This window comes from Channa argus, chromosome 17, assembly GCF_033026475.1.
Source record: "Channa argus isolate prfri chromosome 17, Channa argus male v1.0, whole genome shotgun sequence".
Lineage (NCBI taxonomy): Eukaryota > Metazoa > Chordata > Actinopteri > Anabantiformes > Channidae > Channa > Channa argus.
Genome location: NC_090213.1, coordinates 15,471,517 through 15,485,912, shown reverse-complemented (window position 1 = coordinate 15,485,912; position 14,396 = coordinate 15,471,517). Strand labels below are relative to the sequence as shown.

At 41.7% G+C, this 14,396-nt stretch overlaps 1 protein-coding gene across 4 annotated transcripts in view; it reads right to left on the bottom strand.

Annotated features, from left to right (window-relative positions):
• Positions 1-14,396, bottom strand: part of LOC137102175 (kelch-like protein 29) — a 191,466-nt gene that overhangs the window by 45,828 nt on the left and 131,242 nt on the right. For all 4 annotated transcript variants that reach the window (XM_067481395.1, XM_067481394.1, XM_067481397.1 and 1 more), the window contains 2 exons: positions 13,463-13,609; positions 1,668-1,866 (listed from right to left, as the gene is read on the bottom strand). In XM_067481395.1, coding sequence (XP_067337496.1) covers positions 1,668-1,866; positions 13,463-13,609 — 346 coding nt within the window. The remainder of the gene's footprint in view (positions 1-1,667; positions 1,867-13,462; positions 13,610-14,396) is intronic.

Sequence of the window (14,396 nt, the reverse complement as noted above, 5' to 3'; positions counted from 1 at the left end):
TGATCCCCCTGGCTCCTTCACTCCCCCCTTTCTCTGACCACATCCTGACCTCTCCTCCTGTTCTCCCACGTCCCTTTGCTTTCTTGTCCTGTTCTGTGCCAGCCACGCTTTCTCAACAACCTCAAACTCTCCTTCCAGCTCTTTATTTTATCTTTCTTGCTGTCCGGCATGTCAATGTGCTAGTCCCCATACCTCTCTTGAAATCACAGTGACCATACACCCTGCTGTGCAGAACCCACCCTGTCCAATGCAGCAGATGGCTGAGCAACACATGCATGCACACAAACCATCACAACCACCTACACACACACTTAAGCATAAAAAAAAACTTCAGCTTTGGAGAGTTCAAAACTTGATCGAAAAAACATATATTCCTCATTCTCTGAGCCATTGGGGTATAATGCATCATGAATGTATTCATCCCGGCAGCATTTATGCATTTATATAATTCTGTTGTACAGAGCCATGAGCTGCTGTGAATCAATACACACTTCAGCCTGCATAATGGGGCTGTAGGATGCATAAGATATGCACATACCAAATACTATAAAATGGGCCTTGACAGAAAGTGCTTCAAGAAACTGCTGAGAACAAAGAGAAACTACTGGATCAAGGATGAGTAATGGGATGGTGCTGAGCTCATATAATGCCACGAATGTTTTTTCCTCAAGAGGCAAATGATTCTTTACAAGGCCTCATGCGGCTGCATTACAGGCCATTAAAGATGCAAAAATATTAACCTAACACAATTCCCCTAACATTTGTTTACTGGCAAATAAACACACTGGCTGGACAACCGAGTAAGCTGGTAAACTGACCTCTCCATAAAGTCCCATTTGTTAGGCAATTATCTTTATTCTACCAAGCAGAAAATAACTTGAGCTGAGTGGAAAGGTGTGCCGGTGCGAAGCTCATAATACCACGCAGACACTATAATTAGGCAGCTCTTTACAGGGGGAAAGAGTCTGGTCCGAGCTGACCTGAGGGAAAAATGTAAGGGCCAAAAGCAATTTGCCTGCGCCTTCCAATTTCCATGACGGATTTTTTGTGAACAAATATGGTCTTCGAAGGCGTGGACATCAGCAGTGGTCAGAGAACCGACCTGAATGCCCAGCTAGTGTCGAAAAGTTGTTGGGAGATGTTTATTTACGGACTGTTTTCAATAGCCTTTAAAACCCTGGAAAGCTATTATGGTTTTAACACTTCATGGTAACCCCAATCAGGTTCGTCTCCCCTGCCTATTTACTTGACTTTGTAAAGAAGAACCTCACAGGAAATAATAACCTTATTCCCACATGTATGTTTAAGCATTTCCAGTAGTTGTGTGGAAAATATTTTAGCCCACTTTGTGGGCTAACATAAATACTGTGTAATGGCAGGATCAGGATCCCTTGTGGAGACCTGACCTCTGTGTCACCTTGTTGCAGTACAATATAACAGTGGATGTTTCTGTATTGGTGGATAGATGCTGGCAGTTTGTTCTGGGTCAATTAAACTGGTGGGCGGCAGATCATGTCCCTGCCACCTTGTTCTTAGGTCATCCCGGCCAAAGATGAGGCATATTGATTTATCTGTGTGTGTGTGTGTGTGTGTGTGTGTGTGTGTGTGTGTGTGTGTGTGTGTGTGTGTGTGTGTGTGTGTGTGTGTGTGTGTGTGTGTGTGTGTACCAGCAGAAAGTCTCGGTCGGGTCCTGGGTGTCTGCATCTCTTGCCGTGCATGGGGCAGCATGTGGTAACGCTTGGCTTCGTTGACCAGATCACGACACGCCTCAGACGATTTGATCAGCTCCTCGTTGTCCACCACATTCAGTAGATAGGACGGGTGGATGAAGGGAAGACGCACCACTGCTAACAGCTCAGATAAGTGCTGTGAAGATGGACAGAGAGGAGGGAGAATAGTTATAGGCTGCAACCAGAAGCAAAAATTAAGAACGCAAATAAAACAATGATTTCATTACGGTAATTTAAACATGTTAATTTATGGGAGAAGAGATTTTATATGAACATCATTCACCAAATAGCCAATAAAAACATACAGCGTATCGCAGTCAATAAACAGACATAACAGAACAGCTGGAATAATTCCCAACCTCATTATAAAAGTTTTGTTTGCAGTAGAAAAAAGTTTTTTTTTAAATATAATTTACTAAGAAAATTTGAAAAGAATACCTTTGATAAAACTGTAGTTTGTTAGACTAAACTTGTTGCAAGACCATTAGATGAGTTAAGGTCAGTTTCACACATGCCACTTGTACATTTCTATTTCTATCCAGAACAGAACCAAATGCCCGGCAAGAACAAATAAACAAGAACACATTTTTTAACTATGCACCATGATAGGCTTATTAACACTCATACATTTCCAAAAACACCTGAAACCAACTTTCAAGATTTAGAATTCAGTAATTAAAAGTTATTCATCGTTGAATAAGGGGCCAAAAATAAGGTTTTGCTAAAGTTTTTAGTAAGATCCGTTCACCATTTCACTTTCACATGTGCATTTGATTCAGCTGCAAGAGCCAAAATAAGGCAGTGGGGGGTATCTTACCACTTCCACCTTCTGCTTCGGAGTTTTTATCCATCTACCAATTAAATCTTTCATCAGACAGCAAATGCTCTTCTGCTGCTAAATTAAGACCCAGTTCTGATAAATTATAAGCCATTCAAGCCAAGAGACTATCTATGGTAAGATGCCACAGCTAGGGTTTTTAATAAAATAAATATCAATTTTACACCTTTATGATTTACAATTTATAGATTTTTCCTTTAAGGGTGTGAGCATGCTTGCTGATTGGGCTTTGAAAATCCTTAACACAAATATAAACAGAAACACAGTGTGTGCATGTTTGTTCCATTGCTGGTTGTGCATACATCTATGTGTGGTTACTTATAGGTGTTGAAACACAGAAGCAGGACAGGCTGTTGCCATAGCAACCATGTCTATAGCTCTGACTGCTGTGTGTTTTTCCATGTGTATGTGTGCCAGTCTGTGCCCCCATGGGACGCTCATCTATGACAGTAAAAGCTGTAAACAAGCACGGACATGGAGCCAGATAGCTGGGCGGGGACTGACCCTCTTGACCCCTTGGATCAGAGCAATTTGACTGACCTGCGCGGGGAAAATGACAGAAAATCAGACTCAGAGAAATATCATTCAGGCAAAACCAAATAATAAGATGACACTCTGCCTAAGCATCTCCCTCTCCCACCTGAGGCCTTTTTACTCTGGCATGTGTCCCATTTTATCTCTACCGATGTCCTGGGTGCATCTGACCAAAAAGGAGGAAGTAAGACAGCGGAATATAACAAGAGAGCAGGGGCAAAGAGGAGAAGTAGACAGGATTGTACCCGAGAAGAAAGGGACGGAGCAGGATAGAGGTGTAAGTGCAGAAGAAGAGTAGCAGAGCAAAAAAAGGGAAAAGACAACATAAGCAAACTGAAATCAAGTGAGGAGAAGTTTTGAGACAAGATGTGAAGGTTCCACAGGAGTCAGACAAATCTGCTGATGACATCTCCTCTCTGCGAGCATGCTCCGAGCAATAACGCCATCCTGCAGATGGGACTGTCTGCTTCCCTTCTCCACGGATGCACATGGCTTAACCCAACAGTTTATCAAACCAACAACTCAAAACAGACACACTGCAAACAGTGACGGCTGCTCGCTTCACGTCGGCTCAAACGCAGCAGGAAGGTAAGGCCAAAGCCAGCGACTAAGTGAGATATTCTTAAGGGAGGAATCAGTAGCTCAAGAGAAACTACTACTTCCAATTAAAGTGTCTGCATAGTGGGAGATCTGCCCCAGTAGTTACTGAGTCATGTCACACTCAAATGGAGGTGACTTAAGCTTCAGGCGTACTGCCCTGCTTTTCAATTACAAGCTACTTTTCTCCAAGTCTGCTGCAACCTTATGATATGTTTTTATCCTGGTAATTGTGATGTCAACAAACAAAAAATAAATTAATTAATAATTAAAAAAAAAAAAAACATTTTTGATAGCCAATCCTTTTCAGACAAATATCCTTCCCATTTGTACAAAGAACTCAATTTTCACTCAGAATCAGATGGTGCTTGTGTAACTGCAGGTCATCTAAAATAGGGCCAAACTGGACTGTTCTGTCCAGGGCTAAATTAAAGCTATATATGGGGCAGTTTCAGCCAGGTGGTGCCCTTAGTGGCATGGCAGAAATAAATGTGCTCAAATGTCTGGGGGTGCATGATGAAATCTTACTCCTATGTGGAACAGCAGGTGGACTCGAGAGAAGGTCCAGGGATTGAATTTGGTTTATGGCCTTCTCTTGTGTGGCGTTTGTATGCTCCGTGGGGTTTCGTTCAAACGTTCTGGTCTCCTCTACAATCGAAACTTCACAGCTAAGATCGGTTGAGGTGCGTTCCCATTATTGTTTTCCTGCCTCTTGTGTAATCCATCCGGGGATGCAGTAGATATCAGTGACGTTATCATAATAGTATAGTATAGTATGTATAGACAATTTGACATGAGGGAGCTATTTCAGAAAAGAAAAGACTACACAAATTCAGAGCAAACCTATCAGCTGGCCAAGAGTCATAAGACTATTTGACAAACTTAAATGTATAAAGCTCCATCTCATTAACAATGTTGAGATGGCAGATGTAAAACCACACCCACATCAGTGCTCAGTCACGTACAGATGCCTAACAAAGTTTCTCCACCTTAGAAAACCAAGTAAAGGAAAAACAAAAGCATCCTACTGTACCATCTGCAAATCATAACTACAGACAAACGCACATCTGCTTCAGCTTCTCTTCACTTGCCAAACATCTATAATATGGCAGTAAATCTAGCTCAAAGAGACAACACCTGGTCTTTGCAATGAGGTAAGGACTGCTATCACATAAATACCCGCACCAAAAACACACAGCAATATCCATGCAGCAGTAGTGTATGGTGCATGATGGTAATGTATTCTACTCATGTGTTGTTTGTGGTCATAGCTGTTGGTCATCTGTTTGCCCCCGAGTGTGTGTGTGTAGATGGAAATAGGAGGTTGAGAGGATAGCGCCTGGCAGTTTATCCCTCACTTTAATTTGGCTCTTTTCCTTCATCTCTCTCCCTCTGTCCCTCTACTTCTGAAAAAAAGTTACTCTTCATCTCTAATTCTAACTAACTCACTATCTCTCCCACTTCTTTTTTTCACTTTCTGTCTCTCTCTTTTTCCACCTCCCTTCCTGTTCCGCACACTTCCTCCCACACATGCATATATCGGCATGGAAATGAGGGAGAGTTGCACACTTGCTGCTAATATTCAAATCCAAAGTGTCAGACCCCCCCCCCCCCCCCACACACACACACACACAGAAAGTACTCATGCAGAAATTATTACAGATGCTATTCACTCAAGGTTCTTGTTTTTCTTTTTCTTGTTTTTTTAAACCACTATGCAGTTATGTCTACTTTGGTCATTGTATTTTGAGAGAATTTCATAAGTTATTGCATTTTTTCAATTCGTTTTTTAACATATTGTTCTGCAGACTGCTCTATCATGTAGTCACTGACTAACTCGCTGACAATAAATGGACAATTGCCACCACTGTAAATCAGCCAACCAGCCAACAGTTATGCTTCATATAAAACGTTACGAGTAGGTACTGTAAGCTTTTGTAATCACAGGATTAATTACAAACTTGCTTTGCACATCTTTTAAATGCCACTGTGTACCAAAGCTTACAGTCTATAGATCTGTTTCCAAAAACAAAGACTCTCTTCTTTAGTAAAAGGTGAGCTTGCCAGCTGGGCTAATAGCGGGGCTCATGGGATGAAATATATTAAAACCTTTTGGATGAACTGGCAAGAACTGTTGATGTTGGCATGCAACAACATCTACAGTTCACAATTTCAGGTATTTCACTAAATACCTGCAAAATTAGTGGCACTTCCTTCATCCTTAACTGTACTTAAGGTTGGTAATTAGCAATGCTGAACTAAAATGCTGGCTAAAATCATACCTACTTAAAATCAGCATGTTAGCCTCACCTCTGTGAGCACGTTGACAGGCTCCATTAGAATAAAAGCACAGCTGTCCTTAGTGCGGTAAGTGCAGCCTGTTAGCAAGGAACTAACAGAGTCTCCATCTAAAACCTTTGTAGAAGGTGCAAGTGACAACCTGATGTTTTGACATGAAATGATGGGTAATGCATCTCATTTAGCTATGAACTATTATTGACACAGGTATATATGTTTTAGATAAATTATCAACACAGCTGTTAGAATTTTACTCCAGTTCCTTTGATGAGACAATATTAGAAATCTAAACACTAAACTAAAAACTAAATAGTTTAGCCCTTTCATTGCCCCATCTTTTCCTCTTCTTCTTTTATCAAAACGCAAACTTCCATTATTCTCCCACCTGTTGTTTGTGAATGGAATCTCCTCTGTTGTGGCAGTCAAACCCATGGGATTACACCAGTGTTGCCAATGTTTGCCTTCCCTGTGTTGAGTAAAGGAAATTAAATCTCTCCATTCTTGTCTTTTAGGTAGACCTGGACCAGACCAGGATTTTTTTTCTTTACATGAATTTCAGTTGAAACCTGTTTTATTGTATTTTGCCAACTAATCCAAACAGTACGTTTGGTAGTTTTGATATTTAAACAGACTGAATGTTAAGTATGGTAGATACTGATAAAAGCAAACGCATGAAGGCTTTTACCATATTCTCTGAAAGCATGCCAAGTGAAGAGTGCATGTACTGGTTGCGTGACCTATGAACTGTGGGCTAAAGCGGATTCGATTGCTAGTTTTGATCCTGGTCTTTTAGGGCCCTAGGCAAAGATTTCTGCATCATAAGACCACAATGCTTAAGACATGGAAAAAACAATAAAATACACACCACACTACACAATAACTTCCAGTAAGACACCATAGTGATTTATAGTACACTTGTCCAAACTTCTTTGCATCTAAATTTCATAACTTAGCATTCATAGCTTGACAGTTGGCTTAGTTGGGCACAGCTTTCATCAGTTTACTACACAAAAACGATTGTCTGAGTTAGCTGATTATTTGGAGCCTGCTAGCTAAGCAAACCAGTTGTCTTCTGGTGTCCCAAGTCTGACTCACACATTAGGCTGCTCTGCTAACTTAGTTAGCCAATTTAATTAATGTTAAATGTCAAATTAAACTAAAGAGACAATGTCATACCACTGGAAGCTCTGTTTTTCAACTGTCTCTTCACCACAATTACTGTGCGGCTACAGTAGCAGCATTTATCTAATGCTATTTAGTAATATATTTAATCATCTTTATCGCCACTGCTTCACTCTCTTCTTCTCTTTTTTCCCTCCGAGAGTTAGAGTCGGGGTCCTGTTAGGGAGGTTTGTGACTGCTAGTAAAACTTTGCACACAGCCAGTGCTGTACATAGTTTAACTTTTGTCACCCCCCCAGGGACCCCCTGTGGGCATGGGGCCCCAAGCAGTTGCCTGCCTTGCCTACTGGCAAGGAGCACCTCTGTCGATTGGTAATATGTGTGCACGCATGAGACACCGAGCAGGTAAATGAGAATACGGTCAACACTCAGACCTTTGAGTGACATGCATGCACTCAGCAGATGAGAGCAGCCGGCATGTATCAGATTCCTATTTCTCTGCATCTCCAACAAGCTCTTGAGCAATCACTCTCTCGTGCACAGGCATGCTGAGTGAATGTGAGCATTGTCCCTCCAGACAAATAGTGTGACCTGTCATTTCCATCTTTTCGCCCACTCATCTAAGCAATCCACGAACTGTATGCTTTTAAATAAAAATGGCATCTAACGGATGCACATCATAACCGCTACCACGCCAACTGAAAGACACCAAGCACACGAGCCTTTTACATCACTGATGAAGAGTTGCATGATTTTAATATGTGGAGCAAATGTAAAGTATTTACAGGAGTGTGGATATATAGAAAACCTACTTTTAGCATGTTCACACAGTTTTCCCCTATTCCATTGTTTCCATACCAGGGGGACTTTATGAGGAGTCCATTCGCTTATCAACTTAAATTCGGATATGCAACCTGGATACAGTAACACCTTGTGACATCACCTCTCTAATGGCCTCTATCTTGCACACTGAACCAGTAAACAAACACACCAGGTCAACAATCTCGGTGCCAACAGCTGCACATGCCCTGCAGTCCTGTCAGAATGCATCTAATGTTCAACTTGCAAGAGAAATGCTGCACAGTTCATCTCTAAAATTCCTCCCCTTTTTTTAATTCTCACACACAGATACACAGAAATTCAGGCAGGTGATCTGAGGATGTGAATGGGTTGAGCCTGGTGAAAGGAAGGGATAATGTGTCTAACAGGAAACCTCTCAGATCTGTCAGAGGCAGCAGAGAAGCAGCCAGGAGGCTGCCATCCGCTAACTCAGATGACAAACGTCCACTGAGCATTTCCCATTCCACTACTGTCAGTGTAGACTAACGCCTCTTACTGCGTGTGTGTGTGTGTGTGTGTGTGTGTGTGTGTGTGTGTGTGTGTGTGTGTGTGTAGTGATTCAGTACCACAGTGGCCTCAAATAAATGACACATGAACGGTCATATCTATTTGCTTTGCTCTGAACAGATAGGAGCATGCTTCTGCTTTAGTGTGAAAAATGGACAAGCCCTCACTTAAAACACAGCCTGTATGAAAAAAATAAATAAAATAAACCACACACACGCTCACTCACTGACTCACAAATGTGTGTTCAACAGAGCGCGTGCCCATGTTTAGCCTGACAGTGCTAACAAACCCACTCAGCTGAAATGACCACAGCTCAGTGTCCTTTTGAGTGTGTGCAGGTTTCTGTGTGAAAACATTTACATGTGCCATATCTTCCGATAACAAATAATGGACGATTGAAATATGCTCTTTCAAATGGTACTTTATTTGGGTTCAAGAGATGCTTTGCTGAGCGTGTTAGTGTGCTGTTGCGACTGCAAGTCTATGTGTGCAAATCACGCACGTTGCAGCGCGTGACAGAAGCTGAATGCTGCCCTGGGCAGCTGCTGACAGGTGCAATGCTTTCCCCACTGAGACCTATTTCAGCATGACTTTATTCAAAGACAAAATAAAATTGCTCATTTAAAATAGATTTGTACATGTATATATTCTGACTGTTTTCTGTATATTAATATAAAACTTACTGCTTTGACATCAAGGGGTAAATTCTGTATTTTGTCTTTGATGATACAGTGGAGTACATTTATATTATTCCTCATGAATCTTGGGGAAACAGAAAAGATTGCTTCCTTTGAACAGATAGCATTTTTTTTTTTGTCCTTTCAGCTTATCCAGTGAGTTCAGGGTCGCCACAGCGGATCATTGTCCGCATGTTGATTTAGCACAGTTTTTACGCCTGATACCCTTCCTGACGCAACCCTCCCCAATTACTACCGGGCTTTGACCAACACTGCACAGCTGGAGAGGGGAATGGGCTGTTAGGGGTTCAGTGTCTCGCCCAGAGATACTTCGACATATATCCAGGACCCGGGATCGAACCACTGACCCTGTGGTTTTGGACGACTGCCTTACCTTTGAACTGATAGCATAATGTTATTTTTGTATGCATCATATCACTTATGCAACTCTTTTGTGTTTATAGGAGAGCCCAGTAGTAAGGAGGCGACTTGCTCTGGATATGCGGCCGCTATGGTTGAGTGGCTGCGGTTCAACTGGCTGCACACATCAGGACCCAACGCGCTCTGGGACAACAGAGGACACAGATGAGAATGGAGGTCCAGAGTTCACTGGTTTGCATCAGATGCTGTCTACTCTCTAATACGAAAGTCGTACTGGTGCCGATATACAAGTGATACTCAGTCTTGTGTGAACATTTGAGCACAGGCCCGAGATATGAACAGTGACATCATGAGCACTTTGTGTAAATCACTGTGTGTGTGTGTGGGTGCACGCACATGCAGGAATGTGTGCTGGAGAGAAGGAGAAAAAGAGGTGGGGAGGCAGAGAGGCAGAAGAAAAAGCAATGATTGCCTGCTGCATCAATCTCCATTGCCTGACTTTGCCTGGCTTCGTCTCCTCAAGAGTGCGTATTTGTCACAGATCATGCTGGCGGTGTCCTGTGTCACGTTCATTTTAGCTCACTCTAAAACATTTCCAGTTTCCTCTTCATGGATGATTCCTATGGCGTAAAAACTCCTCATCTCAAACAAAACAATTAACCTTTTCTTGAAGGGTGTACAATGATCAAGAGGTTCTGTTTTGAACTGGGAGCTTAAAAAGAAAATCACAAAATTAAGACTGAAGCTTGTGGTGAAAGGGTCATTTGTAGTTTTGAAGGTAAATGAATTGTAAAACAATGAGGGAAACTCAGTTTATATCCCTTCACAGCCTCAAAGCATTTATGTCCTTTGATAATTTTATACTCTAACTACATAATGATGGTATCATTTGTTCTGGGAAAATAATTCCGTTCCTTTTAATGAAAGCTGCAGGGAAAAAAAGAATCACATCACCATATAACCAAAGTCAATCGTATAAACCCCCCACCAAATAATAACTAGAAACTTATGAGCATAAAAACTAATACCTTTAACTATATTAATTCGGCTTGAGAACTGCAAGTGTCAGGACAGGCCATTGTTATTTCTGATGAGTGGACAGCAGGTCCTTGCTAATGGCAAGGCTGGACTTTTTTTTATCACAAAAACACACCATTAACTGTCCTTTTTAGCTGTTACATTAGTTGGCCATTTTCCAAAGAGCCAATTAATCAGCCTCTTTTGTCAGACTGAGTCACCTGGAAAGATAGGATCCTTTATGAAATATGTTGAAGTGAGGAGTAATGGAGGTCCTATTCAGGGATTTGGCAGGGACTGGCCTGTTATAATTGGCACCATGTGTCTGTGGTCATCCCACAAAAGGCAGCAGGGTGAAAAGAACGACAGGTCTCTCTCTGTCAGCACCTTCAGAGTGAAAACATGACGCAGGACGGTGGTTTTGTGTACATGGAACTTATGATGCAGTGTTGTCGACTAAAGACGGAGGCGCATTTAGTTCTCAGGTCGCACAAAACTCCATTATTAGAAATATGTGGACATTAATCTGCGCTCTATTCCAGGGCTACAACTCAAATTATAAAAATCATGTGATTAATCTATAGATACCACAAAAAAGGTCATTTTCCAGTGTTCCAAAATATATATGTATGGACATTAGCGGGGCAGGATCTTCAGTGATACACAAACCCAAAACAGCTCTCTTCCTTCGTTCTGTGGCTTTTTGTCTCATAGCAAACCATTACTAACGCTCAGATGCTCTCAGTCTGTCTCTAAGCAATGTCCGGGTCCCGTTTCCTGGTGCCATCGGATGTTACTGACAGCATAGTGGAGAGAGAAAATTGCATATTATTTACTCAGCGTCTTCAATATGCCACTTTTCCACTCTATAGCCCGCAGCTTACAACTCACAGCACATGCACAGGCCCACAAACGTACAAAGACACACATAGAGCGTAAGCTCAGATGAATGCAAACACACACGAACAGGCCTAAAGCTTTTCTTCCCCCTTGTCTGAGTGTTTCAGCATTGCTGTGACATTCTGCCCTGACATGTCATTAAAAAGTGGCACAGGTTCTGGGGGAGTGATTTCCGCTGCTCTCTGCTTCCAAACGAGAAGAAGGGATGGAAGCGAGGGTGGGAATGAAGAGCTGGTGCTGGACCATGCGTGTAAACTTAGCCCTCTGGGTCACATAACCTTTAACTGTGGCACGACGGAGGCAGCCTATTCTCTTTCTGCCCTCCTTCCCTCCGCAGGCAACAGGCCTTGCTGGTTGCTTTTTTTTTCGGTTACACACGGGCAGGATATTTGAGCTAGATGAGAGCTCAATCACATCTCCACTGCTGGGATGTCATGCTTCTGAACAGAGGCAAAAACCGTTGGATATCAGATTAGTACACAGGAGCTCTTTTTCCATTCCACTATCTTCGTTTATCACTCTCTCTTTTCTTTTCGCGCTCACTCCTTTTGCTCTGCTTCTTTCTCTCCCCACTCCTCCCTCTTTCCTCCCTTTCTCTTTGGAGACGGGCTGACCTGGGTGTCTCGTCTCAGGAACCAGTGCAGTGGGTTGTTCAGACAACCGGGAAAATGTTCCATTTCTTTTTTCTTCTACTTCATCTGAGTAACTCACCTCTGCACCTCTCCATTAGAGTGTGAGATTGCAGGAGTCCGCCAGACTGGCCTGGCTCAAGGTTTTCGACGCAGATTACAGGGATCATGTGTTCTCCTAAAAAACTGTGCATTGGCCTCGTAGTGGCTCTTTGTGAATCTGCAGGGCTGAGTCAAATTTCCTATCAGTCACCCCACAAATTTCTATTTTAGTGGATTTATCAATAAGAGAGTTTGATACTCTTGTCAAAAATGTATTTCTTGCTTATTTCAGTGAGAACCTATGTGAACAACTCTTCTTTCTCATTTCTGACAGGTATAACCACGTGCTTTCAATAGTTCGTCCTTGCACTTTGCAGTGCCTTTAAGAGTCTAATGTGGTCCACTGCAAAACACTTGGCAGCCCTGATTGATTTTACTATGATCTCAGTGCCACATATCAAAGGATAAATGCCACATGTTTAATCTATAAGGTGAGAAATTCAAATATTGACGTATGTGCCACATAAAAGTGGGTGCTAATAAAGTAACATTGATTGTGGAGGTCTGTTCAGAATCTGATCCAGCTGATAGAAGGCTGTTCCCCACTCTTAGTGCTTGATGAGAAGACATTAGTCTGGGAGAATGACTCTTCTACTGATGGACCAGTATAATTTATCTGATAATAATCTCACCTCCATTTTTAAACAGCTATAAAGTACTTTAAATCATATTTTAAATTCATGGTTTTTGTGACTGAATCCATAAAAATCTCAAGACGTGAAGTTTTCACCTGCTGGAAGTCCATTTACCTTTTCATGAATGTCGGCTAGAGTCGACACGCTGACCTTGAGGCACATTGATTCCAGTTGTGTTAAAATTGGACCTGCTGTACCTCAGTGTCAATACCAATTTAAGGGACATAACCTTTGATGATGATTAACATCCTCTAGTAATAAATCAAACACCTCTCAAGCATATGGAAAAAGGACTGTGGTTGCCTGCATTTTTTTTTTTCCTTCTTCATGCTGTACGGTGTCTCACTAACAAATGAAGTGTAACTAAGAATAGAGCCTATTCTGAGGGCAAAGCACCCCTGGGATTATGACCAACTGCTGTGTAAGGCAGCATCTGAAGCACAAAGTTGATGAACACTACCAAGAGAGAACGAGGAGTCACTTGTCTGGTTTTTCATGCCAGGTGCCTCTCGAAACAGACAGGCAGGGTCGATAAAACAGCTACACTAATACAGCTCTGCACCTGTACACATCTGTACTGTCAGTGGTAATGGGGGTTTTGTCTCACTTTTTTGTCTCATGATGCACTTACAATGTTTGCTCTCTTTTTTTATTACCTGCACTCTAGAGTTTGGGTCTTGTTTGATCCATTTGATGACAGTCTCGTAGACGAGCTCCTCTGCTTTTGTGTTTAGACTGTCGTTGGACAGATAGCCCACCAGGTCATCCTTGGAAACACTCAATATCTCTTCCTGTCCTGCCACCTGAAGAAATAGCAAGGGCAAACAGTCAAACTTCAACTATGGCACAAAAGTGGTGCAAAACATTTTCGTAAAATCTAACATCTACCCTAACCTCTTGGGATATTAACAGAATATATTTTCACTGATCATTAAACATTTCTATAGCCCACAATTATTTAGAAATCATTTTAACATATACAGGGGATTTGAATATTTCTCACTGCCACTTTAGTCAACACTGGCAAAGAAAGGTGATCAGTTGTAAAGTATTCGCTAAAAGCAAAGGTTGACACGCATGGCCTCTGACCTTACACAGCTACTGTACATGTAATCAGATTTCCTGTTTCATCAATGTGATTTATCTTCATGAATAATAATCCCATGTGACAAGTGCTAATGACAAGTTGATTACTGACAATCTACCTATACAGACGCTTGCTGCTTTTATTGAAAAGGGTACACAATTTAAAGATATAGAGAATGACTTAAAGAAATAGTTTCACATTTGGGTTACACTTTTCCATTTAGCAGGTACACAAACAGAAAAGTATCAAGGACAAGGAGAGAGTTGTGTGTGTGTGTGTGTGTGTGTGTGTGTGTGTGTGTGTGTGTGTGTGTGTGTGTGTGTGTGTGTGTGTGTGTGTGTGTGTGTGTGTGTGTGAAATCTCTCTACTTCACTTACTCGCTGCGTTCAATATACAACATTATAAAGACTCAGATATTTACAATATAATCAGATGTAAATTCAAATTTCTATTACTTATGAATCGTCAGTTTGTGTCTTCACTGACAGGCAATCAAGCTGTAA